The sequence below is a fragment of the Onychostoma macrolepis genome, chromosome 21 (genome assembly GCF_012432095.1).
Source record: "Onychostoma macrolepis isolate SWU-2019 chromosome 21, ASM1243209v1, whole genome shotgun sequence".
NCBI classification, from domain to species: Eukaryota; Metazoa; Chordata; class Actinopteri; order Cypriniformes; family Cyprinidae; genus Onychostoma; species Onychostoma macrolepis.
This window is the reverse complement of record NC_081175.1, coordinates 15,944,046-15,968,462: the sequence shown is the minus strand read 5'-3', so window position 1 is coordinate 15,968,462 and position 24,417 is coordinate 15,944,046. Positions and strand designations below refer to the sequence as shown.

Sequence of the window (24,417 nt, the reverse complement as noted above, 5' to 3'; positions counted from 1 at the left end):
TGCTTAATAGAGCTGAGACCATAAACCACATCATTCCATCATTCCGCTTGTAAACTTTCATGAGCTAGTGGTGCATAAGTTGGGTGTGAGAGAGAGTCGAAATGCCACTATCTGTCCATCAACTGGCACATTACATCTGTTATTAGGCTTAAGGCAGTGCACATTCATAAAGCCTTATGAACAGATGCATATAATATTCAAGCTGCTTCGATCCCTCTGTTCTAGTCTTTGGTTCCCTGAAGTGTGAATTCCACTTGCAAGCCTCAGCACTTCCTACCTGCTTCCTCCCATCAGGAGGTAGAGGAGAGACCGTTTGCCCGTGTGGTGGTCTCACTGATGTCACGAATCAGTCACGAGTTGAGGCCAGGCACCATCTGCCGTGCTGGCTGTCCAACTGCAGTGTTTTCATTTCCCCAGGTGCTCCAGTCAAGTGTACTGTACAATCAAGTTAACCGCGTTTCCAGCACCAAACCAGCCCCTAGTCGTGTACGAACACATTCTCTCTGTTTTAAAAAGTGAGATGCAAAAAAGCAAGGAAAATTACAGGTTCCGTACAAGTTAAGCTAAATCAAATGCATTTGTGGAGTAATGTTGATTACCACAAAAATTGATTTTGGGGAAAAACAGACAAATAGACAAACAAAAACCTGGTTTAAAATGAGGTATACTTACACTGAAAGTGAATGAGGCCAATTTGTGAACTTTAAAATCTTCACTATAGCCTTGATTTGTAATTAAAACACCTGTGAAAATGATAATTTAAACAGATTTAAACAGATTTACAGCTCAAATAATATGTGTTTTAACAGAATAATTAATATAAGACCTGTTATGTAATTATACATTTCTGCTTTTAAATCCTCCAACATTTGTCACAATTCACTTTTATAGGTAAGTGGCTCACAATAACATAGACTTTAGCTTTTCTTAAAAAAAAAAAAAAAACTTACATTTTTGTGGTAATCAGTGTTTTTTAGTATTATTTATATACTATTGTAGTATGTAACTTATTTTTTTTTAGTTAGTTGCCAAGGCAGCTTTTTAAATTTCTGTTAGTTTTTTCATCTAATATTTATTTTTATTTATTTTTTATTTTATTTTAGCTTTATTTTAATAAAGAGAACAATTTTTAATAGTTTTAGTTTTAGTTAATAACAACGCTGTTGGTAATCAACATTGTCACAAATGCTGTCAAGCTTACATTACTTATATCCAACCCAGAATATTACAACATGCATGCATAATATGATGTTATTATAATCACCAATAAATTAGATCATCAAGATGAGGAAGAAGCTTCATCTCACATTTGATAACTTGATATTGCTTGATCATATAATGATGAAGCTGTTATTATCTAAGACTCCAGTCTTTACATTTTCACTGCAGAGCTGGCCATAGAATGACATAAGCTAGAGTTTTAGAGAATGGACAGAAAGCTGAAGACATAATTAATCTTCCTGAAGGTCTGAGAGTGGAGATGAATAATTCACCGCAGCTCGGCTTGCTCAGCTCTCCAAACTAGCCTCTGAGAGAGCTGTGATTGACAGACTGCCCATGCATTTCTGACAACATGTTTGAAATGTGCAAAGAAATGGACAGAAAGATCCTTTTCTGTAGATCTGGACAGATACGGCGTGTTGGAAGATAAGATGTTCTCAAGTTTCGCTCATCTAAACTACTTTTAAACTCTTGAATAGCTCTTATAGACTCATTCGGTCAAAAAAAGTCATTCCCCAGTCAATGGAAGAGGGGTGCTAAACCGACACACTCATCCCAGTAGACATCTTTTACACTACCAGTCTCTGAGATGAATGCAACTCTGGAATGATACGTTCCAGTTCAACCTGGATTTGAGGCAAAGTGTCCCAGCAGCGCTCAGTCACAGTGACATGGTTGTTCTGAAGGTACAGTTCCTGCCACTTGACTTCATCTCCTCCTGCCAGGCAGAGTAAGTGTGTGCTGTAGATTATCAGTACTAGAGGGACCGGTTGCTTCCGATCTCTAAAAGAAAGCAGTTGTATTGTGATCGTATATCTTTTGTTTGTCTATTCTAATTGCGTTTTTAGACTCTCTGTCTCATGGAGTCTGGCCAGGTGCACACTTTTGACTTTGTTTTGTCCACTTTGCAGCTTACTCTGACCTAGAAATGCCCACTTAGACAGGAAAAACATCATCTGACCGATATGCAAAGTGACCAGCTAGAGTTTGATTTTATTTAGGGTATACTTTAACATTCAAAAGTTTGAAGATTTAATTTTTTTAAGAATATACTCACAAAGGCTGCAATTATTTGATCCAAAAAATGCAGTAAAAACAATAACATTGTGAAATATTACAATTTTAAATAATTGTTTTCTGTTTTAATATAGTATAAATGTAATTTATTCCTGTGATGGCAAAGCTGAATTTTCAGCAGTCGTTGCTTTAGTCTTCAGTGTCACATGATCCTTTAGAAATCATTCTAATATACTGATTTAGTGAGAAATTGAATAAATAATAACAACCCAAAATGGGAAAATGAATTCAAATTCAACTTCAAAAAATAAATAAATAAATAAAATGCTGGGTAATAACTGATTACATGTAATCTGGATTACATAATCATTCCAAAAGTTAAGTATTTGTAATAAGAGTACATTACATTTTAAAATGCTCATTACAGTTACTTTTATGGATTACATGATTACATATTCACGCAATGGCAGTAAATTGGCATAATTTACTGATTCTCTCTAATTCTTATTCTTTTTTCTCTCTCTTTTTTAAATTTTTAAATGTCATAGTTGTTTTCATATTTATTTTTTCTTTCTTTTTCTTTTTCTTTTCATATAATTCAGGAATTCCTAAAAAAAAAATAGTCAGACAATCTCCTTAAAATAAAATATTTAGCTGAAATATCTCGAAGCAAGTTAATATTTCAATAATTTAACAGCATATTTGGATGTTTACAATGAACTGATATCTCAGATTATCTCTTGAAGCATCTTGGAGACGTTGCCACAGTTCTTCTGGATTTAGTCTGTCTCAGTTTGTTCTGTTTCTTCATGTTATTCCAGACAGACTGGAAGATGATGAGATCAGATCTCTGTGTGGAGCACTGGCTGTTGTTAAACTCCTTGTGCAAACAAAAATCTCACTGGATTATTACAATTAATGGCAAAATGAACGTTTGGAAATGTAAACTGATATTTCTTACTGACACACTACAGCAAAAGATAGAAATAACTGACTTAAAACCATTTTTTAGCTTGTGAAAATACTAGTGTTCTAATCATTTTGGCCACCACAAACAAACAATAAATAAATAAATGTATTTATTTATTTAACGCCACTTCCAAATATAGCCACTAAGTACCCCAAACAAAAGATTTGATGCTGTTAACCTGTCAAAGATTTCCAACTGATAAAACTTACCACACTTCCAGAAACTGCATACAGCCACCCAGTCATTTTAGAACTGGTGGTAATTTCACTACTTTTTTATGAGCAATATGCTTGAAATAGATAATGAATGAACACAAAATTTGAAAGTTATGCACGCACACTCACACACACGCACACACACAAACAAATGTTCCTGTTGAAAAAGCTGACGAGATCTTTAGCTGAGCTGACAGGAGCAAGAGAGCCTTGCACTGTGTCTGCACTGCATCTGTCTCACATTGCCAAATGTTTCTCTCTTGTGTTGTCCCTCTGTAGGCTGAAAGATGTTCTCCTCTGTGAAGGCCTTTGAGGGGCAGCATTACCTCACCCTCAAGAGGCAGTGTCTGCAGAGTGGACGTCTGTTTGAGGACCCACTGTTCCCGGCCGTGGATGACTCCCTCTTCTACCAGGGTAACAGGATCGGCCGTGTGCACTGGAAAAGACCCGGGGTCAGTGCTCAGAAAAGTCTAAAGTCTCACGGTTCTACATTTAGCAGATGGCATAGAGAATGGGATATGCAGGTGGCCTGCATTGCTTGTGGTTCCCAGGAGGTTCTTAAACAGATTCCAGGTTGGAAAGATATTGATTTTGCTTTGTTAAAACAGAACCTTAAATATTAATATGTTCAGTTTCTTTTAATGTTAATCTATTTACAGTTAAATCAGTTGTGTTTGTAAAGCGTTTTTCACAATACATTTTGTTTCACAGCAGCTTTACAGAAAAACCAATAGAATATTTTAATATCTTCATCAAGGATGCATTGAACTCATCAAAAGTGGCAGTAAAGACATTTTTAATGTTGAAAAAGATTTCAAATAAATGCTGTTCTTTTGAACTTTCTGTTCATTAAAGAATCCTGAAAAACAAATGTATTACAGTTTACACAAACATTAATTTTGAACATTGGTAATGACAAGAAATTATTCTTGAACAGCGAAATGAGCATATCAGAATGATTTCTGAAGGATCATGTGACACTGAAGACAAGAGTAATGGCTGCTGAAAATTCAGCTTTGTCATCACATATATATTAAATAGAAAACAGTTATTTAAAATTGTAATAATATTTCATTATATTACTGTTTTGACTGTATTTTGATCAAATAAATGCAACCTTGGTGAATATAAGACTTCTATCAAAGATATTAAACAATCTTACGAACTTTTGAACTGTAGTGAACTGTATGTATGACAAAAAAGTTGAGAAATCTGCTTAAACATTGCTTAAATGACTAACAATTACTTATAAATGGCCATGCATGCCATTAAAAATGGTCTTTGTCTTAGTCTAGATGCTCACCAAGATGCTGAGAAATTTTAGAACAGCACAGATGTGCAATAAATAGGATTCTGCTTATCATCAGTCAATATATACGTTGATCAGTAACATAGAGTTGGTAATTCATCGTCAGTCTAATCAATAATCATTGTTACTGTCAAGCCAAGGCAGAAGGAAAGGTCAGTCTGAAGCATTCATTCGTAACGGAGGTCTGCCATCCATCAATGACACAGAAATTCCAAAATGAAATTATAGTTTTTGTTTTGTTTTTGACTTTGTTTTTCTGAAAATGATTAGACAGGGTTGTCCGCGTACTTTTTTGACCATATAATGTCAATGTTAGTTCACAAGGACACACCTCATTGGCTGAGGGGAAATAGACATCAACAGACTTCTTGAAGCATCACGATGGTTTCCTGCGCTTCATTACTCTTTTCTGAGTTAATGATACATTGCAGCTTCCTAAAAACTATCTGTAACAATTCGAATCCCAGGGATGCTGTGTGATACTTTCCCCCTCCGTGCCCGTCTCGCCCAGGGGCATACTAAGTGTCAAGCCTGTCCAAGTCAATTATCCCTTTCTCTCAGTCACTCACTCCTGGAACGATGCCCGACCCAGAATCTCATTCGCACACACGCTCGCTCAAACACACCAGTGAAGTGTTCCAGTCCGGGCCGTCTGAACTGCACCCACAGCAGCTCCTGTCGTCATTAATTCAGGTTATAATTGAGGCGGACACTACAATTGGTTATGTCTGTCCCGCAGTTCAACACTGCGAAGCTAAAATCTCCACCTTCTTAATGGTCACAGGAGCTGCAGCGGGGAATGTGGGAATATAGGGATCAAGCGCAGACAGTGCTAATATCACATTCATTGTGTTGTAGTGATAATTAAGACTATAGAGACTGAATAATGAAGTTCAGACTGTCTCTGCATCTGAATTCATGCTTTTTTAGATTGCTTAATGGGGTTGTGAGGAATATTTTGGACTTTAATGAGCTTGTTTTAACCTGATTGCCGTAGTTCATTATAGTTTAGTCAAGCTTTGTTTGTCTAACTATACCTGTACTTACTATCTATGGTTTTTAATTTCTTTACTATCCCATTTCTGGATTTTAATGTCAACATGAAACATCATTCACAGCCCATTTGCACTATTAAACATGATTTTCTTACTTAGTATTTTTGACTTGTTTTCTAGCACAAATATCTTGAAAAGCAAAATGACTCAAGATATTAAGTCTTGTTTTCTGTAAAGTTTATAGAAATAGAAAAAAAAGATTATTTTTTTTGCCTCTTTGGCAGATGTTTTAAGCAAAAAGTAACAAAATTTATACATTTGTTCAGAAAACAGGGCTTAATATCTTAAGTCATTTTGCTTCTAAAGAAAATGTATCTTGATATAAAAATGTTTAGATATTTGTAATGGAAAACAAGACAAAAATAATAAGAAAATCATTTTGCAGTGTGATATGATGTACTGTATTTCAGAGTTTATATGCTATTAATACTGTAACCTTTAATGAATTAATGTTAGCAAACATCAAATTGCTGGGTCACTCTTTATTTTGATGTCCAATTCTCACTATTAACAAACCATTAACTACGACTTTTGCCTCAAACTACAAATTTGCTGCTCATTAATAATTAATAAGGTAGTTGTTAAGTTTAGATACTGTCACAGTTGTCTACTGTGCTGGAACGAGGAGATTCCAATAATAATAGAACTTTAATGAACAGAACATCAGGAAAGAACACGTAGTACAGGGGTTAGATGAACAATACCGGACGTCGGAGACAATCAAGCACAGGGCTTAAGAACACTGGGAAATTAATCAAAGAGAACAGAAACAGGTGGAGTAATTAATTAAACACAGCTGGGAGGAATCATAATCAAACTAAACAAGAACAGGAAACAGGAAAAACCAAATAAGGACATGGAAACACTGGGAGCATGTGGAAACAAGACACGGGGACAAAAGTCTGACAGGTATTGGGTAGGATTAAATATGTAGAATATAGTCATGCAGAATATATGCGTTATAAGTACTAATAAACAGCCAATATGTTAATAATAGTCATACTAATAAGCAATTAGTTAATAGTGAGAATTGGTCCCTGTACTAAAGTGTTACCAATTACTGCATAAAATATACCATTCAAAAGTTTGGGTTCAATAAAATGATTTAATATTTTTGAAAGAATACTTATTTTATCACATACAGTAAAATCCACGCTATTGTGAAATATTACAATTAAAAAAAACCTGTTTTCTATTTGAATAAAATGTAATTTATTCCTTTGATGCAGAGCTGAATTTTCAGCAGCCATTACTCCAGTTCTAATATGCTGATTTGCAGCTCAAGAAACATTTCTTATTACCAATGTTCAAAACATTTGTGCTGCCTAATATTTATGTGGGAACCATGATACATTTTTTCCAGGATTATTTGATAGAAGCTCAAAAAAGCAGCGTTTTTTGAAATATAAATCTTCTCTAATGTCTTCACTATCACTTCAATGTCATGCATCTTTGATCAATTACAGTATCTAAAAAAATTATACTGACCCAAACGATAGAAAGGCTTCATAGCTATTTGACTAAGCTAATGCCCTGCATGGCCTAATAAAGTGACTCCACAGAGGAGGTTGTTACATTTTGATAAAAGATTACAAAAAAATACCATTATTTTTCTTTGGAATAACATGCGCTGATGAATCAGCAGGAACATGTATTAAGAAAGTAAATGGGGCCCGTTTTGATTCATTGTTGACTTTAAATCACTCACCATCAAGGAGGATCCTAATGATTTGGCAAATTGACATATTATTTGTTGTCCCTGAACTGTAAAAATGAAATGCTCCTGACTCCATCCATGTTTGACGTGAATGAAGACATTGCCACAAATCACTCTGACTGAGTGAACGCCATTAGGAGCTTTAATGCAGTTCACCGCAGCTGCTTCATATTTCTGTGTCTCCCCCCTTGGGACCTTGGTCGCGCTTTTTTAACCACTTACCATCCCTCACTCCCACCCACTTTCTTCCATTTCTTGTCACCTCAGCTCTCCAAAGAGAAGACTGTATTTTATGAGTTGAAGCCGGTGGAATGGCTGATAGACGGTCATTTATCCAGACTGTGGGCTCACTGGTGTCTGGACTGAGCTGAGTTTGTGTTCAATGATTCTGTGATTGGTCTGGCGGTCTGATCTGTCTTATCTGTCAAAGCTGGCCAAGACAGACTCGTATTAGTCTGTGAACCCTCAATACATGAGATTATGCGAAAAAAACGCACACACATGAAAGGTTCTAGCCCCAGGAGAGGGTTGCCCCTTGGATGCCATTTTGGGCTGTGATTAAAAAGTGTGTGTGTGTTCACAGAGGTGGCTGGAGTGCTGAGCTATAACACAATGACCTTGCACTCTAATCAGTCAGCTCGCCCATCCTCTTAACACTCATACACACACACACTCACACACACACAGTACTCCACAATAGCCACCAACTCACAGACGTAGCCCTGAAAATTCTGCACTGAAAAGAGCATTTACACACAAACAATATCTTTTCTTTCTCTCTGTCATCGTCTTTGTCCCAGCGTCCTTTGTTCCATGAGTGAACAGGGTAGACAATGAACCTGTGAAGGATGTTAAGATATTATGTCCACTTTCAGGTTTTCTAGCGAAAACCTCAGAGACTAAATGCTCTTCAAATAAAGGTTGATGTATTGCACGCTGGAGACAAATGGTAGTGTTTTTTCAGCCCCTGAGACAAGAGGAGCCCATTAAGGTTCTTTATATTATAGTCCGATTGGAAGTAGTTTATTGTGAGCTGCCTATGTAGGAATAATTTAAAGGCTTCATACTGTTACGTGTTAGTTCCTGTTATGTCCATATTTGGTTTAGTTCCGGTTCTCATTATTAGTTTCTAGATGTGTCTCCTTAGTTCCCTCGTTTAGTCCCTCGCTATCCTGTGTTTATTAGCCCAGTGTTTCCAGTGTCCTGTGTTCGGCGTTGAATGTCTTCACTCTCCCTACGTGTGTGTTCCTGTCTGTTTCCAAGAATAAAGACTGTTTAAGTGAATCTCCTTCATTTCCTTGTTTCTTCGTCTCCTTGTTCCTACACAGTAGGCTGAATCGTGACAGAACGCTGAACCCCAAAAACAAAAAAAGTAAGCGCCGCCCTTTTCCCCCAGTTTTATTTCAGTGTTTTTTTAAAGTTTTTGTTTCCCTGTTTTTCCTCCCGCGGCACAGAAACCGCTGCTCATTTCTCCACCCTAGCCCGCAGAGATCTCCCATTAGTATAGTATGCCTGGGAGTTCTGCGGGCTGGCTACAACGACGGCGTTGGATGACGCCACCATAAACTCTCTGTTCTGTATCGGGGCCTACTACCATCGCTCCATGGACCTCCCAGACACCAAAGGACTATGCTGGAGGGAAGGGATCCTCCAGTGTCTTGAGAGTGTCTTGCCCTGATCCAGAACCAGCCCGCCGTCCAGTCTGTCTGCCATTCCCCACTCAAGCCTGTCAGCCGTCGCTCACTCAAGCCCGCCGCCGTTCGCGGCTCACTCTAGCCCACCGTCTGTGGGGAAGTCAAGCCCGCCGTTCGCGGTGAAGTCAAGCCCGCCGTTGTCCGCAGCTCACTCAAGCCCGTCGTCCACCGCACATGTGCCCCTAGGTATACTGGTGGAGTATGATGGGATGTCATCGACTCCAGCCCCAGAGCTCGCTCCAGTGTCGGCTCCAACCCCAGAGCTCGTTCCTTCAGAGCGCCCTCCAGTGCCTGCTCCTCCAGAGCGTCCTCCAGTGCCCGCTCCTGCCCTGCACCAGCCTTAAGGGTGTCCACCCCCTCCCTGGTGGAGTAACTTTTACGTGTTTAGTTCCTGTTATGTCCATATTTGGTTTAGTTCCGGTTCTCATTATTAGTTTCTAGGTGTGTCTCATTAGTTCCCTCGTTTAGTCCCTCGTTATCCTGTGTTTATAGACCCTTTTTCTGTTAGTAAACAATGTGACGTTTTTCTGTGGGCGGGGCTTAGGTGGAGGCAGAAAGATTCCACTGACCGCTTCACTAACACTAGCTATGAAGTTTGTTACCTTGTTTTTTTTAACAATGGCTGGAGAAAATCCGATTTTATCTGCATATGTAAGTTCACTCACTGTGCAGGACCATGACTGTTATTTAAATAAGTTAACTTTAACGGACAAAATCAGATTGGCCGATATGCTCATGGATGGATGATCTGACAGGATTACCTCCGATTGAGTGACTTGAGTCGCATATAGAGAAACCTAATGAGTAGTAAAGAGAAACTATCTAGTCATGAAGATGTACATATATTTCAATTTCAGCAGGCAACTATTTTTACAGCTAATGTTGAGACATGAGAGTGAACTGGGCCAAAATACAAAAAGTAAGTTAAGCATTCAATGTGATGGATATATTATTTGAAGATGTATGTATCATGGCCAAATAATTATTTTAAAGTATACATCCTGTAAATTATGTAAGTTAAGTTTACAATACTTTACATACAGTACATTTAAAGGAAGATGTGAATAGTTTCTAGAAATAAAAATTCAAGAAATTAATTTTGAACTTTCTGTATTTGATTATTCTTTCTTACTAAGTTCTTAGAAAGTCCAGTCACTATTAATCACAACAATGTATATTACAGATGATTAAGCATATAAATCGTCAGTTTGTTGTTTTACACGCATGCACACAGACATTATTTCACAGTTGTGAGATGCATAAGAAATCTTTAGACACGTAACACAAACCATAATCCATAATGAAAAAAGACAATACTTTATTTAACCTTTTCTGATAAGAAGTGTGTGCTGCAAACACGAGCATTTTTGGCGATAGTTTCTGTCCAGTCCGCTCGTTTTATCTCTTTTAACCACAGCTGTCGTCAGTTTTTTGTCTGGGAGTGGCAGCAGGTATGCGTTAAAATTTCAAATTAGAGCCTGTACTACGTCGATTCTTGCATCCAACATCACAACAAGATGATATTTTAAGCTCCTCATGTAGCTGAATCTGCACTGGTTTGAATTGGCCGCCTCCAGGTTTCCCTTTGTTTTGCCTCCAGCTAGCGCGATGACGTAATTGTGACCCAGTGTTTCCAGTGTCCTGTGTTCGGCGTTGAATGTTTTCACTCTCCCTACATGTGTGTTCCTGCCTGTTTCCAAGAATAAAGACTGTTTAAGTGAATCTCCTTTGTTTCCTCGCTTCTTCGTCTCCTCATTCCTACACAGTAGGCTGAATCATGACACATACACTGTTGGGGGGAAAAAAACTCAGGATTTAGCTGGTCTCCCATCCTGGCCAGCTGAAAAGTTCCCTTTTATTTTATTTTAACATTCTACACCCAAAGAATATTTGAAAATGTGGTCAGCCAATGTATTTGAATAATTTTTTTAATATATATTTTTTTCTGATATTTCTATTTAGCTTTAATTGATTTTTATTTTGTTTTAAATACAAACTAAATTGTTTTAACTTTAGTAATTTGAGCAGTTCTTAATATTAAACATTATTTAATTTATTTGCCAATTCGACATTTGTAATTTTTGTTTTTCATTTAATATTTATATTTTATTTTTGATTTAATTTAATTTATTTATTTTTTCAGCTTTGTTTCAAATACCAATAATAATTTTAGTTTGAGTTTAATTAATAAAAACACTGTAGTCAGAATCGTTATGTTGCCTTCTAAGGTACCTATGTTTGGACAAATGAGCATTGTATGTATTAATGTATGCATTCGCTTTGTGGAAAATCTGTCCAACCAAAATGGTTATAAATTGTTGAAAAAATGCAAAATTAATAATTCATTCAATAACGAAAAAAAAAAACAGTAAGCATGATTAATCAGTCTAACAAAAATCTGACATGTTTTACCCAGTATGTGTTTATGTCATGTATTTTCATGCCTTTTATAAAACCTGTGATGGTGTTAACTTAGCAACATGCTAATGCCAGAGTGAACAGCTGTATTTGTATTGCCTATGTAAATAGACTAAATATGTCAGGTCTTGTTTTATGAGGTTTATTTTAGTTTGGATGTTGCCTTAGAAAATAGTAGAGAGCAAAGCAGCTCATTTGCAGCTGTATACATTTGCACTCATGCTTTTTGTTTAAATGTCTCTTTCTTTATGAGTTTTTTCATTTGCTCAACTGCACACACAAATGACATCTGTTGAGACAAGTGGTTTATTGATTAATGTGAAGTTAGAGCACTTCTGACGCTTTTAAATAGATTTGCTAGATTCGTCGCTGCTCACTTGTTAATCAAAAATCAGAATACTAAAGAACTGTCAGAAATAAGAAGGTAGCAATGAATCAAGTTACCGTGGATTGATATTTAATCCGATCAATGAAACCCAAGATGACCTGGCATTGCTCTTAGAGGGACGAAGGCACCTTCAGCTAACTCACCACTCCAAACCAAATTTGTATTCCTGTCTGTTTGAGTCAAACTTTGACTGAATAACATTGTGTAATGAATGACAGAGTGGTAATATCAAAGGGTCTGATGGAAAATCAGTCATGCATTGTGATTGTATCAAGCTTTATATGCAGACAAACAAAAACAGAGTTGCAGTGTCGCCGTCTGGATCTCTTGGCTCTGGAATAGAGAAGTGTGTCTACCGTGTGTGTGTGTGTTTCACCTCGTGAATTTGACATCATTGCACTCTGTTCTCACACCGTGGGGGCACGATGAAATATCTCATCTCTAGTGGTTTGTGTGAGTTGTTGAAGGGGTGAGAGAAGACCAGCGCTGAAAGAATGAAATGTGAGTGCGCTGGATGTGTGCCGGATAGTGAGGAGAGTCCTCGCCTGCTGAGCTGTGGAAATGATTCTGGATAGCACAATGTGAAATACAAATGAGTGTTGTGAGAGCGAGTAAATTTGGACTGTGAGAACATGTATTTTATACCTCCAGAGACCAGCCGACCCAGCAGGGGTGTCATGCTCATATGGTTTTCGAGGGGATCCTGGCTCAATTTGTACCTTAGGTGAGATAAGAGATGACCATGAAAAAAATACTTTTTAACAACTTACAAATTCTTAAAATAAGTGTGAGACTTGTTAGACTATAGCAGTTATGTCGGGATTAAAATGTAGAGTTCATGTACATTCTTAATTTTGATTCTTTAAATCTAAGACCAAAATAAATGTTCAGGCTTCTGAATTGCATGCAAGAAAAAAAAGTGTGTACTGCAAAACGATGACAAGAAAACAATTATTTCTTTTAAGCATACAGCATTGCAGTCAAATAATTCTTATCAACAGTATAACCAGTGTAGTCCGATTCATGACCAAATGAATCTTATGAACCAGTTCTTTTTAGTAAATCAGAACCATACAGCGCAATTGGTGTAGTCTGATTTACAAACAAATTATGAACTTGCTCATTTAAGTGAATCAAAACCATGCAGTGCAACCAGTGTAGTCTGATCATGGAAACATGATTCTTATGAACTGGTTCGTTTTAGTAAATCAGAACCATACAGCGCAATAGGTGAAGACTGATTTACGAACAAATGATTCTAATGAACCACTTTATTTTAGTGAGTCAAACCATACAGTACAACCAGTGTAGTCTGATGGATAAATGATTCTTATGAACCACTTCATTTTAGTGAGTCAAACCATACAGTACAACCAGTGTAGTCTGATTATGGACAAATGATTCTTTCGAACTGGTTATGTTTAGCAAATCAGAGCCATACAGCACAATGGGTGTAGACTGATTTACAAACAAATGATTTGGTAACACTTTAGTACAGGGACCAATTCTCACTATTAACTAGTTGCTTATTAGCATGCAAATTAACAACATATTAGCTGTTTATTAGCAATTATGAAGCACATATTCTGCATGACCATATTCTACATCCTTAATCCTACCAAATACCTAAACATAACAACTTCCTTACTAACTATTAATAAGCAGAAAATTAGGAGTTTATAGGGGTGATAGTGAGAATTGGCCCTTAAAATAAAGTGTGACCAGTGTTTCTTATGAACTAGTTCATTTTAGTGAGTCAAAACCATGCAGTGCAACCAGTGTAGTCTGATTCGTGGAAAAATGATTCTTATGAACCGGTTCTTTTGGTTCTTTTTGGTACATCAGAACCAAATTTTGATGTATTACAGGGTTAGAAGTTTTGTTGTTTTTCCTACCATGAGTTGTCATCATAAGAATCACCCCTAAGCTTTTACAAGGCATTACGAGTTTGTTAGGTGCTTATTAAAGCATTTAGTCTTTTTCCAGGGCTCATTTGTGGCAACTCCTCTGGGAGATTGTCAACACAGAGGCAAAATGAGTTATAGCCTGTGAGTCGCTACATTCCCCTCAGATTCTGTCACTGTGCCCAGTGTATGTCAGCTGTTTAAAGAGATCCAGACCTTTACGTTTTGGTCACTCAAAATCTCTGGTTGTCCATTGTTTGTGGGCTGTGTGTCCCGGTGGTTGTGATGAGGTCGGTGTAGAGGTGTGCTAGATACTGTCACAGCAAAGGAGAGTCACTTGATTTATAACAGCTTTCAGAACTGTACTGCTTCATCTAGATTCATAACTATTATTAAATTAATTAAAGAGCCTGTGCCCTGCTTCTGTCTCCAACACTTTTTCAAGTACTTTTTGTGTTTTTCCTCTTCCTTTCATTAATCAGAATAAAGCTAAATTTACTAGGCCTGTATTTTTTTAACAAACGGCTATGTTTTTGGACATGCTTGCTGCAGTCTTTCTTAAAAGATACATTTGTGCATCTTTGCTATTCACACTGTGTTTTTTGTTGTTGTTTTTACTTCTCACTAATTTTTCACTCTTATTCTTCTCTCTCTCTCTCTCTTTCTGTCTGTTTCTCCATCAGGAGCTGTGCGATGATCCTCACTTGTTTGTTGATGGGATCAGTGCCCATGACCTGCACCAAGGGCAGCTGGGAAACTGCTGGTTTGTGGCGGCCTGCTCCAGCCTGGCTTCCCGAGAGTCACTGTGGCAGAAAGTAAGTTAGTACAATGTGTAAACATGCATCTATCCTGCATATAGCATTCCCTCTAAGCTACGATGTTGCTGCCACTCAGATAGAAAGAGATTTCTTAAACGAGAGTTTCAAATGGTTTCAGAATTGTTTTGAATGGATTCCATCTTAATGTCCATTAATGTTCAGTATAAAGTGCAGCTGTGAGAAGATTTGTATGCAAATTCCCCAAATTTGCAAGATAAGGAGAGCATTGTAGAATTTGGAGGCCATTATTATTGTGATCTTGTGACCTTGATAAAACAGAAAAATAAATAGGAAAAAAAAAAAACATTATCAATATTATTATTGTATTATAATAAAATTATATTTATTACATTATTATAATAATAATAAAATAACAATGTTAGATTATATACCAATATAATAACTGTCACGTGTCTGTTTCTATTTAGTTCCATTTTTCCCTTATTTAGTATTTCCTGTTCTCATTTAGTTAATCATTGCTCATTTAGATCACCTGTTTTGTGTTAATCATCTTGTTTGCTCCTTTGTTTCCTGTCTTTATAAGCCTTCAGTTTCTGTCTAGTCTTGATCTTGGTTTAATGTTATTTAATGGTATTCGTGTGTTGATGATTAAAATCCCTTTCCGTTTACTCCTTCTTCGTGTGCCTTTATTACTACAACCACGTCCCGTGACAGAAACTGAGACCAAGAACATACAGAAATTGATTATGGAGATCGCAGCGCTTTGCCGTCCTGGCCCGCCGAGATCTCCCATTAGAGGAGTTTGTAAGAGAGTTCAGCAGGCTCGCCGTTTGGACGGGGCTTGACGATGCAATGCTGAACTCTCTGTTCTGGATCGGGGCCAACTACCACCGCCCTGTGGACCTCCCAGACACCACCAGACTCAGCTGGAGGGAAGGGATCCTCCGGTGTCTGGAGAGTGATCAGCCCCGATCCAGAACAAGCCCGCCGCCGTTCGCGGGGAAGTCAAACCTGCCGCCATTCGCGGCTCACTCAAGCCTGCCGGCCCTCCAGGCCGCCCACCCGCCCGCCCTCCCCAATGGAACTGTTACGGCGCGAGACGCACCTTCCAGGAGGGGGGCGATACCTGTCACATGTCTGTTTCTGTTTAGTTCCATTTTTCCCTTATTTAGTATTTCCTGTTCTCGTTTAGTTAATCATTGCTCATTTAGATCACCTGTTTTGTATTAATCATCTTGTTTGCTCCTTTGTTGCCTTTCTTTATAAGCCTTTATAAGTTTCTGTCTAGTCTTGGTCTTGGTTTAATGTTATTTAATGGTATTTGTGTGTTGATGATTAAAATCCCTTTCCGTTTACTCCTTCTTCGTTCGCCTTTATCACTACAACCACGTCCTGTTACAATAACATTATTACATTATTATAATCAAACTAATAATTTAAAAATAAGAAAAATAAGTAAATTTAACGTGGCCAGGTAGAGTTTGATGAGTAATTTTTTTACTTAATTATTTTAAATTTACCCTACAACACTCAAGTACATTTCACTCAGTCACAGTTTGTAAACTTTAGTTAAACAACATAGCACTGAAAAAAATGCCTATAAAGCACATGGTTAAGTTACAAGCACGTATGTAAGCAAGTAGACTGCTCATTATTTATTTTAAGGTAATATGTTGACTCAATATAGCTATTAACTGAATGAACACAGAGACCTGAATACTTGGCACATGATACACAATGACGGTGACAATCAGTGAATAGTGCTTGAATATGAATGGGTCATTTTGAGTAAAAAATGAAGTCCAGATGTCACAAAACAGCAAATTACTTAACCTAACAACAAAAGCAACCATATCTCGAAAACAGCAACAACAAAAAAAATTACCTCATTAATTATTCATGCCTAACTGCATGATGGGAACAACGGGATCATGACATTGAAATTTACTTAAACAATATTTGTAACAATAACAAACAATTCCAAGTAAAATATACTTATAAGTTCAAACTTTAAATTCTACAAGCTTAAATTGAGTACTAATATTGAATTCACTCTATTTAAATTCTTGCCTGAACTATGTAGAACATTAGTATTTCTACTAATGTAGAAATTACATTTGTTTTTCTGTAATATTTACTTCACCACAAAATCATTTTTATCAGTGTATCAAGAAGAAACAACGCAAGCGTTGTTGCGATTCCTTGCCTTCGCGCTCCTTGAGTTTCTCTCCACCGCTGGAAAGCTGCTCCAATATTTACGCAGGTCCTACCTCTTGCCTGATCCTAACCCTTCTTTTTAATGTTTTGTTTCTCTGATATTTTCCTCTTTTTTTTTATCTGCCATCTCTCTCTATCTATATTCGATCTGCTTATATCAGTCCTGTGCACTCAAACTGAGCGCGCCTTCTCTCTGTCATTACAAGACATGCCTGCTTACTGCTGATTGGCTAAGTGTGTTTTGGGACTTTAACGACTACCTTACTAACTATTAATAAGCAGCAAATTAGGAGTTTATTGAGGCTAAAGTTATAGTTAATGGTTTGTTAATAGCGAGAATTGGACCTTAAAATGAAGTGTGACCGTAATTCTAGTATATAGAAAAATTTATAGAATTATAGAACTCATTAAATAATGCATCATTTAATGGCCGAATGGTTTGCCCAATAGAAATAGGTTTTTGCCTGCATGTATCACTTTTCCCTTGATACTGTAAGCTTGCAGAGGTTTCCCATAAGACCTGCACTGTGGGATTTAAACATGCATATACTTGCATATTTTGTCAGAATATCTTTTTGTTATTATCTTATATAAAGAGTGTGTTAAGCTGTGAGGATGAACAAAACAGTCTCTCTGAGCTCTATTAGCAGCTGTAAGTGGCAGCCTGCCATAGGATCTGTGTGCTCTATTAGGAACCATTACCTGATGATGGTTAAACAAGGGAGAGATCCACTAACCTGTGGCTTCATAAATGTACACATGCACACCCTGTAGTCCCAGCTGGTGTAAACTGTATTTCAGTTTCTGTTCGTAGCTTTGTTGGAGGTAGACAGGTAAAGGGTGTTAATGGTTAATGGTTTCTGAGCTGTTATTTAGCTTAAATGTTAAGCTTCGGTCCCCTGCATCCTCCCCAAGGCGTGAAGTGTTTTCCCCTGCCTGGGGAAGCATTTCCTCTCCCCTAGAAACACACATCATCATGAAGGGGTTGACTTATAGGGCTTTCCCATGTGACACCTCTCCCCCGTCCTGTCATTTGTTTTCCTGACAGGGTCGGGCATTGATAAATGAAGGTGTGTGTGCTGCTATCCTTGCCCCGTTTGCAACAACCTTTTATTCCACCCAATCACATGCACTCAGCATGGATACATACTCAAGGGCAGTGGTTATCTCAAGATGACTTAAAATAAGACAAAACAAGCATTCATATAAGCTAAAACAACTAACACCCACCCTTTGAAGAACCAGGATTCCTGCAGTTTAGAAATACCTGGATATATGAGGTAGTCTGATTTTAAAAATGTGATTTCCAGACCTGGAAAGTCATGAAAATGTATAAAATGTTATTACTCCATGGGCATTTGTATACATTTTATTAATATACATTTTTTTGTTTATACCAAGCTCAAAAAATATTTTATCAGGTAGAAATTGTGAGTAAAATTCCTATTTTTAAACTGGAATCTGGCTTTGATTATTTGATTATTATTTGATAATCTATCTCTAAAAGATTGAGAACCACTGCTCAAGGGCACTGCCATTACACCCCAGTACATTAATTATTTAAAGAATTAATAACTACAACCACTAAAAGCACAAGTTTTGCTTTATTCATGAATAATTTTGATCTTCTTGAATTATTAGTGTGATTTATCTTGGATTACCTCCATTAAAGTCTCATCACACTCACGAAAACAGCTAAACATGAACAATCAGACAGATAAAGCTCATCAAAATGAGGAACAGAATTTTAAACTACTAGGTCTAGGTTAAGTAGACTCAACAGAAAGCCGCCGTACCCTTCAGGTTCTCTCACTTCTGGAACTCAATGGAGCACTCGATGTTCTCCGGACTCAAGCCGTCTTCAAAGGCGAACAGAAAATACATCACCTTTCGGACCTTGGCCAGCTCGGCTATCCTCTCGCCGAACTCCTGAGCGTCAGCCTCGTAGCATTGGATGAGATCGTCGTCTGCGCTTTTCCAGAAGAGGCCGGTCGGTTCGAGGAGCTGGCGGGTCATGAGGTGGGTCAGGTCGGGCGTCCAGAGCTGGGAGGTGGCAATGATGTTGAGGCGGCCGGGTCCGGACATGCGGATGTTCCAGCGGGTGAAATGCAGGGCCTGTTCGGAGAAGTCCAGGCAGTAGACGTGCTCGTTGGACTTCAGTAGACGCTCTCCGTCTTGGCGTTTCTGGCCTCGCTGCTGCAGAGACTGTACTCGCAGACGCATCATCTCCGTCAGCTGTATATCAGGGTTGAACGTCAGCTCAAGAGACATGTTCCCAGTGAAGATGTTTTGAAACCTGACAGCTTAGGGCTTCTTCTTTCTCTTGTCTGGCCGGATTAGGCTTGTTATCAACTGTGTGACCTCCTCCTTGCTCGGCTGATGTCTTCTGCGGTATGAGTGCCACAGTGAGACCTTGCACTCTGAAACCAACTTATTTCACGGTGGGGTTTCTGTTTAGATGTTTGTTGCTCTGGGCAACAGCAATGCTGGGCTCTCCAAGAGGGAATTCGAGACATCTGTGTTTGCTACATGTGTTTGTTTCACTGTCGATAGAGTTTACTCACGACTGAACAGAAGTCACCTGCAGACAGCATCACAATGTGTACCTGAGCCCAGATAATGAACCTGCTCCTCTTGGAACAATTACCACAGAGGTGTACTTGAAATCTAATCTCTGTTCTGTCCCAGAGGACTCGCTCAGGATGAAAGAGATGTACTTGTTCTATATAGCATCCAAATCACCCTGGTGTCCTTCCCTCAACAGTCTTTAACATTCAGGATAATGCTGCTTTTTTGACCTGCATCTGTCTATATTTATGAACTTTTAGTTTGATAAGCAATGACACAAACCTGATCCACGAAATATTACACAATATTGGAAACTTGTCTAGTTTAGTGCTCTTTTTATAGTGTTTTTGTTTATATTTTTTCTTTTGATGGAAATATCCTATAAATGTAGACGGTATTTTGTCATGTCATTAATTTTAGTTATTTGACTAAAATGACAAATGACGAGAAATTAAATAAAATGAGTGATAAAATATGTGATAAAATATTATTTGTCAACAAAACTAATATGTGACCCTGGACCACAAAACCAGTCATAAGGTTCAGTTTTATGAAATTGAGATTTATACATCATCTGAAAGCTGAATAAATAAGCTTTCCATTGATGTATGCTTTAGGATCGGACAATATTTTGCCGAGATACAACTATTTGAAAATCTGGAATCTGAGGGTGCAAAAAATAATAATAATAATAATATTGAGAAAATCACCTTTGAAGTTGTCAAAATGAAGTTCTTGGCTATGCATATTACTAATTAACAATTAAGTTTTTATATATTTACGGAAATTTACAAAATATCTTCATGGAACATGATCTTTACTTAATATCCTAATGATTTTTGGCATAAAAGAAAAATCTGTAGTTTTGACCCATACAATGTATTTTTGGCTATAGCTACAAACATACCCCAGCGACTTAAGACTGGCTTTGTGGTCCAGGGTCACATATTTAGCTGACATTTTCCTGCACAGATTTGCAGCAGTTTGACTAAATGTGCTAAAAACATACACTCTTATATATTACTTACAGTAATTGTTCAGTACTTGTACAGTACTTGTATCCGTTTGGGATCAAAACACAAGTAAATTTAATTAATAGAAAAAAAACCTAGAGGTTATTATGCAAACACAAGAATTTTGTCCGCCTAATAGGTCAAGTGTGTTGTCCTTGTTAACTAAAACTATTCAAAATCATTAATCATGTTAATAAAATTATTAAATAAGTATTATTTTATTTAAAAGAAAACTTAAAAGAGTAGATAAAAAACTTTTGGTAACACTTTACTTAAAGCCTTTGTATATAATGCATAATAAAGGGTTACTAAAGGGTGTAATGCATTATAATTATTCATAATGTGCTTTGTAATGCATTACATCGTGTCGTAAAAAATTATAACCAAATCAATTTAAGTTGCATTGTGTATCAATGAATTGATAAGTGTTATAATTTATTAACTGTGGTTACAATTATTCATAGGATTGTACAGTGCATTATAAGGTGCATTACAAGGCATAATTAATGCATTAAAACTACTTTTATAATGCATTATACATAAAGGCTTTTAGTAAAGTGTATCCAAACATTTAAATAAAAATGAGAAAGGTTGTCTTATCAACTAACCATAATAAAATAAGGTTAAGTTGAAGTACTGACATTTCTGAAATTCAATAAAAATGAAAAATGCACATAACAAAATTACAAAAACTTTAACTAAAATTATAAATAAAATAAAAACTGTAAATATAAAAAGGGACACTACATGCCAATTTTGTCTCTTTCTAGGTTATCCCAGACTGGAAGGAGCAGGAATGGGATCTGGAGAAGGCAGATGCTTATGCAGGAATATTCCACTTCCGCTTCTGGCGGTTTGGGGAATGGGTGGACGTGGTGATCGATGACCGTCTCCCCACAGTGGATAACCAGCTGGTGTACTGCCATTCAAATGATAGCAACGAGTTCTGGAGTGCCCTTGTGGAAAAAGCCTATGCCAAGTAAGCAGTTCAGGCAGCAGACAAATTCAAAAGGTCTATACAGAGATTAACATTCAAGTAGTGTGATAACAGTGATGCTAAGTTTTTTCTCTATACCAATCAAGAGTTTATGGCTGCTATGAGGCCCTGGATGGTGGAAACACGGCCGATGCCCTGGTGGACTTTACTGGCGGCGTGTCAGAACCCATGGACCTTCTTGAGGGCCAGTTTGCTCAGGATGAAGTCGCCAGAAACCAACTCTTTGAGAGAGTGCTCAAGGTCCATAATCGAGATGGCCTTATCAGCTGCTCTATCAGGGTGAGAAGGACACTCTTACTTTATTTTAGTACAGTATACTTTATATACATTTTATTTTTATATTTATTCCTATGTTTATAAACTATGGAAGCACATATTGTACATATTATTGATCAGCATTTGTCTCACGTCTGTCGAGATTTGTATTCAGACACTCATCCATCTATTAATCCAGCCATCCATCATTTTTTTCTTCCTTCATTTATTTTCTTTCATAAGACTGTACTTTCCCAGACTCAAAGCAATCTTTGATTGTGTATGACTTGCTTATCAATGGTCTGTGAAACCTTTCATCCATGGGGAAAAAAAACCCTACGTTTTTGAATATCTTCATAGCAGGGAGGTTTTTCTTCTTCACTAGAATATCAAATAAAATGCCTCTCAGTCCACTAAGAGAACTCCATTGTGTGTTCAACAACATTTAGAAATTCATTTGAACAGAATCATCTGATGTGCCAGACAGGTCTGTGATGTAAGCAGGTTATCTGGGGATCATAACAGAAACAACATTATAAAGTTTCTCCATAACTTAAGGGCTTTTGTTCAAATGTGGAGGAGAAACTGTTTGATTGATTTATAAATGTTCTGTTAGATACTCAACAAAGTTCTTTCATGTCCAAGTTCAGTCACTCTCTGTCCGTCCTTACAACCTAGTCTCGATTATGTCGACATAATTATTCATGTCACAGAGCCTACACGCCTATGCATACTGTCAGCTTTGCACAGCAAGCCCTCTGCTCATTGGAGTGTGATAAATGGGCGTGGCTTGTCTCCTACTGATTAATATCACCATATTTCACTGTACCATGAAATAATGGCCCATGTTTTCTTAATCGATACTTCACAGACAGTGCATGTGCTTGCATTCTAATCATGGCAAACGATTATTATGCTTTTGGATAGACTTGAAACTGGTGTTCAGCAAACTAACTGAAATTTGACCTTTGATATACAGGCAACCAGAATAGAGGACATGGAGGCAAGACTGGAATGTGGGTTAGTGAAAGGCCATGCCTATGCGGTGACCGACGTTCGCAAGGTCCGTCTGGGACATGGCCTTCTGGCGTATTTCAAGTCAGAAAAGCTACACATGATTCGCATGAGGAACCCCTGGGGTGAAAAGGAGTGGAGTGGACCGTGGAGCGATAGGTGAGACTGCCCCCTCTTGGATTGGAGGTATTACAGACTCTATAGCAGAGGTATCCAATCCTGTTCCTGGAGGACCAAAGTCCTGTGGATTTTAGTTCCAACACACTCGCCTAGAAGTTTCTAATGAGTCTGAAGAGCTTGATTAGTTGGTTCAGGTGTGTTTAATTAGGGTTGGAGCTAAACTCTGCAGTACAGTGGCCCTCCAGGATCTGATTTGGACACCCCTGATCTAGAGCATGGTGTATGACAAGGTTTGCAAACGCCTGGGGATTTGTGAGGAAACTGCAGGGGTATGTGAGTTGATGAAAAGCTAATAAGTAGGTCATGAGCATGTAAAATTAAAATAAATAAATCATTTTAAAATAAAAACAATCAAAATAAAACCCTTACTAAAAACATGAAACATTTCATTTGTTTTCCTGCATGTCATGTGACCAATAATCTAAATTAGAGACCTGTGAATATGTAGATGTGTTGTTAAAGGATTGAAATATTAATTGAAAATCGCATGGTATACTTCGGGTAAACATATTAAGTCAAAAAAAAATGTTGCCTGTCAAAAGGTTTGTGAATAATTAGAAAGAAACTGAATTATTTTTACATTTTTATGACAGGACATGATGGGAGATAAGGGAGCTAATGCTCTGTCAGTCCAAATCTGAGTTTTGTGCACATCCATTTGGAATCTGATCATATTTAGCAAGTGTAAACCACAAAAAAAAAAAAAAAACATTAAAGGCGTAGCTCACCCAAAAATCTCAATTCTGTCATTAATTACTCACCCTCATGTCATTCCAAACCCATAAGACCTCCGTTCATCTTCAGAACACAAATTAAAATATTTTTCATGAAATCTAAGAGAAATTCTGACCCTCCATAGACAGCAGTGCAACTACCATGTTCAAGTTTCAGTTCCATTGAAACGACTTTATTCAACAATTTCTCCCCTTCCAGGTCAGTTTCCACCGCCATTCATAAGAGTACCAATGAACGGTGGCGAAGACTGACACGGAAGAGAAAAAAAATGTTGAATTAAGTCGTTATTTTTGTTTCTTTGCACACAAAAAGCATTCTCGTAGTTTCATAACATTACGGTTGAACCACTGATGTCACATGGACTATTTTAATGACGTCCTTACTACCTTTCTGGGCCTTGAACGCGGTAGTCAGAAAGCTCTCGGATTTCATCAAAAATATGTTAATTTGTGTTCCAAAGATGAATGAAGGTCTTACAGGTTTGGAACGACATGAGGGTGAGTAATTAATGACAGAATTTTTATTTTTGGGTGAACCTGAATCTGATTTTATAATACAAATTTTTTCAACCTGCACTTCCCTAAAACACATTGTTTCCGCACCAACTGTCAACATGTTTCCTACAACAATTCCTACAACATTTTTACGTTTTAAGTGGCAAAAAAAATCTTTTTTTGAGCGGTCAGACTGAATCAGATTTCCAGAAATGTCATTTAAATCAGTGTTTGCAGAAACAAGGTTGTGTTGCTGT

General features: G+C 37.4%; 2 protein-coding genes across 4 annotated transcripts in view; one reads left to right on the top strand and one right to left on the bottom strand.

Moving 5' to 3' along the window:
• Positions 1 to 24,417, top strand: part of capn5b (calpain 5b) — a 43,380-nt gene that overhangs the window by 3,655 nt on the left and 15,308 nt on the right. For all 3 annotated transcript variants that reach the window (XM_058758088.1, XM_058758087.1, XM_058758086.1), the window contains exons 2-6: positions 3,703 to 3,875; positions 14,592 to 14,723; positions 21,256 to 21,464; positions 21,569 to 21,761; positions 22,717 to 22,910. In XM_058758088.1, coding sequence (XP_058614071.1) covers positions 3,711 to 3,875; positions 14,592 to 14,723; positions 21,256 to 21,464; positions 21,569 to 21,761; positions 22,717 to 22,910 — 893 coding nt within the window. In that variant the 5' untranslated portion in view covers positions 3,703 to 3,710. The remainder of the gene's footprint in view (positions 1 to 3,702; positions 3,876 to 14,591; positions 14,724 to 21,255; positions 21,465 to 21,568; positions 21,762 to 22,716; positions 22,911 to 24,417) is intronic.
• ompb (olfactory marker protein b) lies at positions 18,714 to 20,537 on the bottom strand. Its single transcript, XM_058758089.1, has 2 exons — positions 20,524 to 20,537; positions 18,714 to 19,185 (listed from the first exon to the last, which is right to left on the bottom strand). Exon 2 carries the CDS (start codon positions 19,173 to 19,175, stop codon positions 18,714 to 18,716), a length of 462 nt encoding a protein of 153 aa, XP_058614072.1. The 5' UTR covers positions 19,176 to 19,185; positions 20,524 to 20,537.

Excerpts from the sequence above, each read along its gene's own strand:
- ompb (XM_058758089.1), bottom strand. The coding sequence starts at position 19,175 with ATGTCTCTTGAGCTGACGTTCAACCCTGATATACAGCTGACGGAGATG.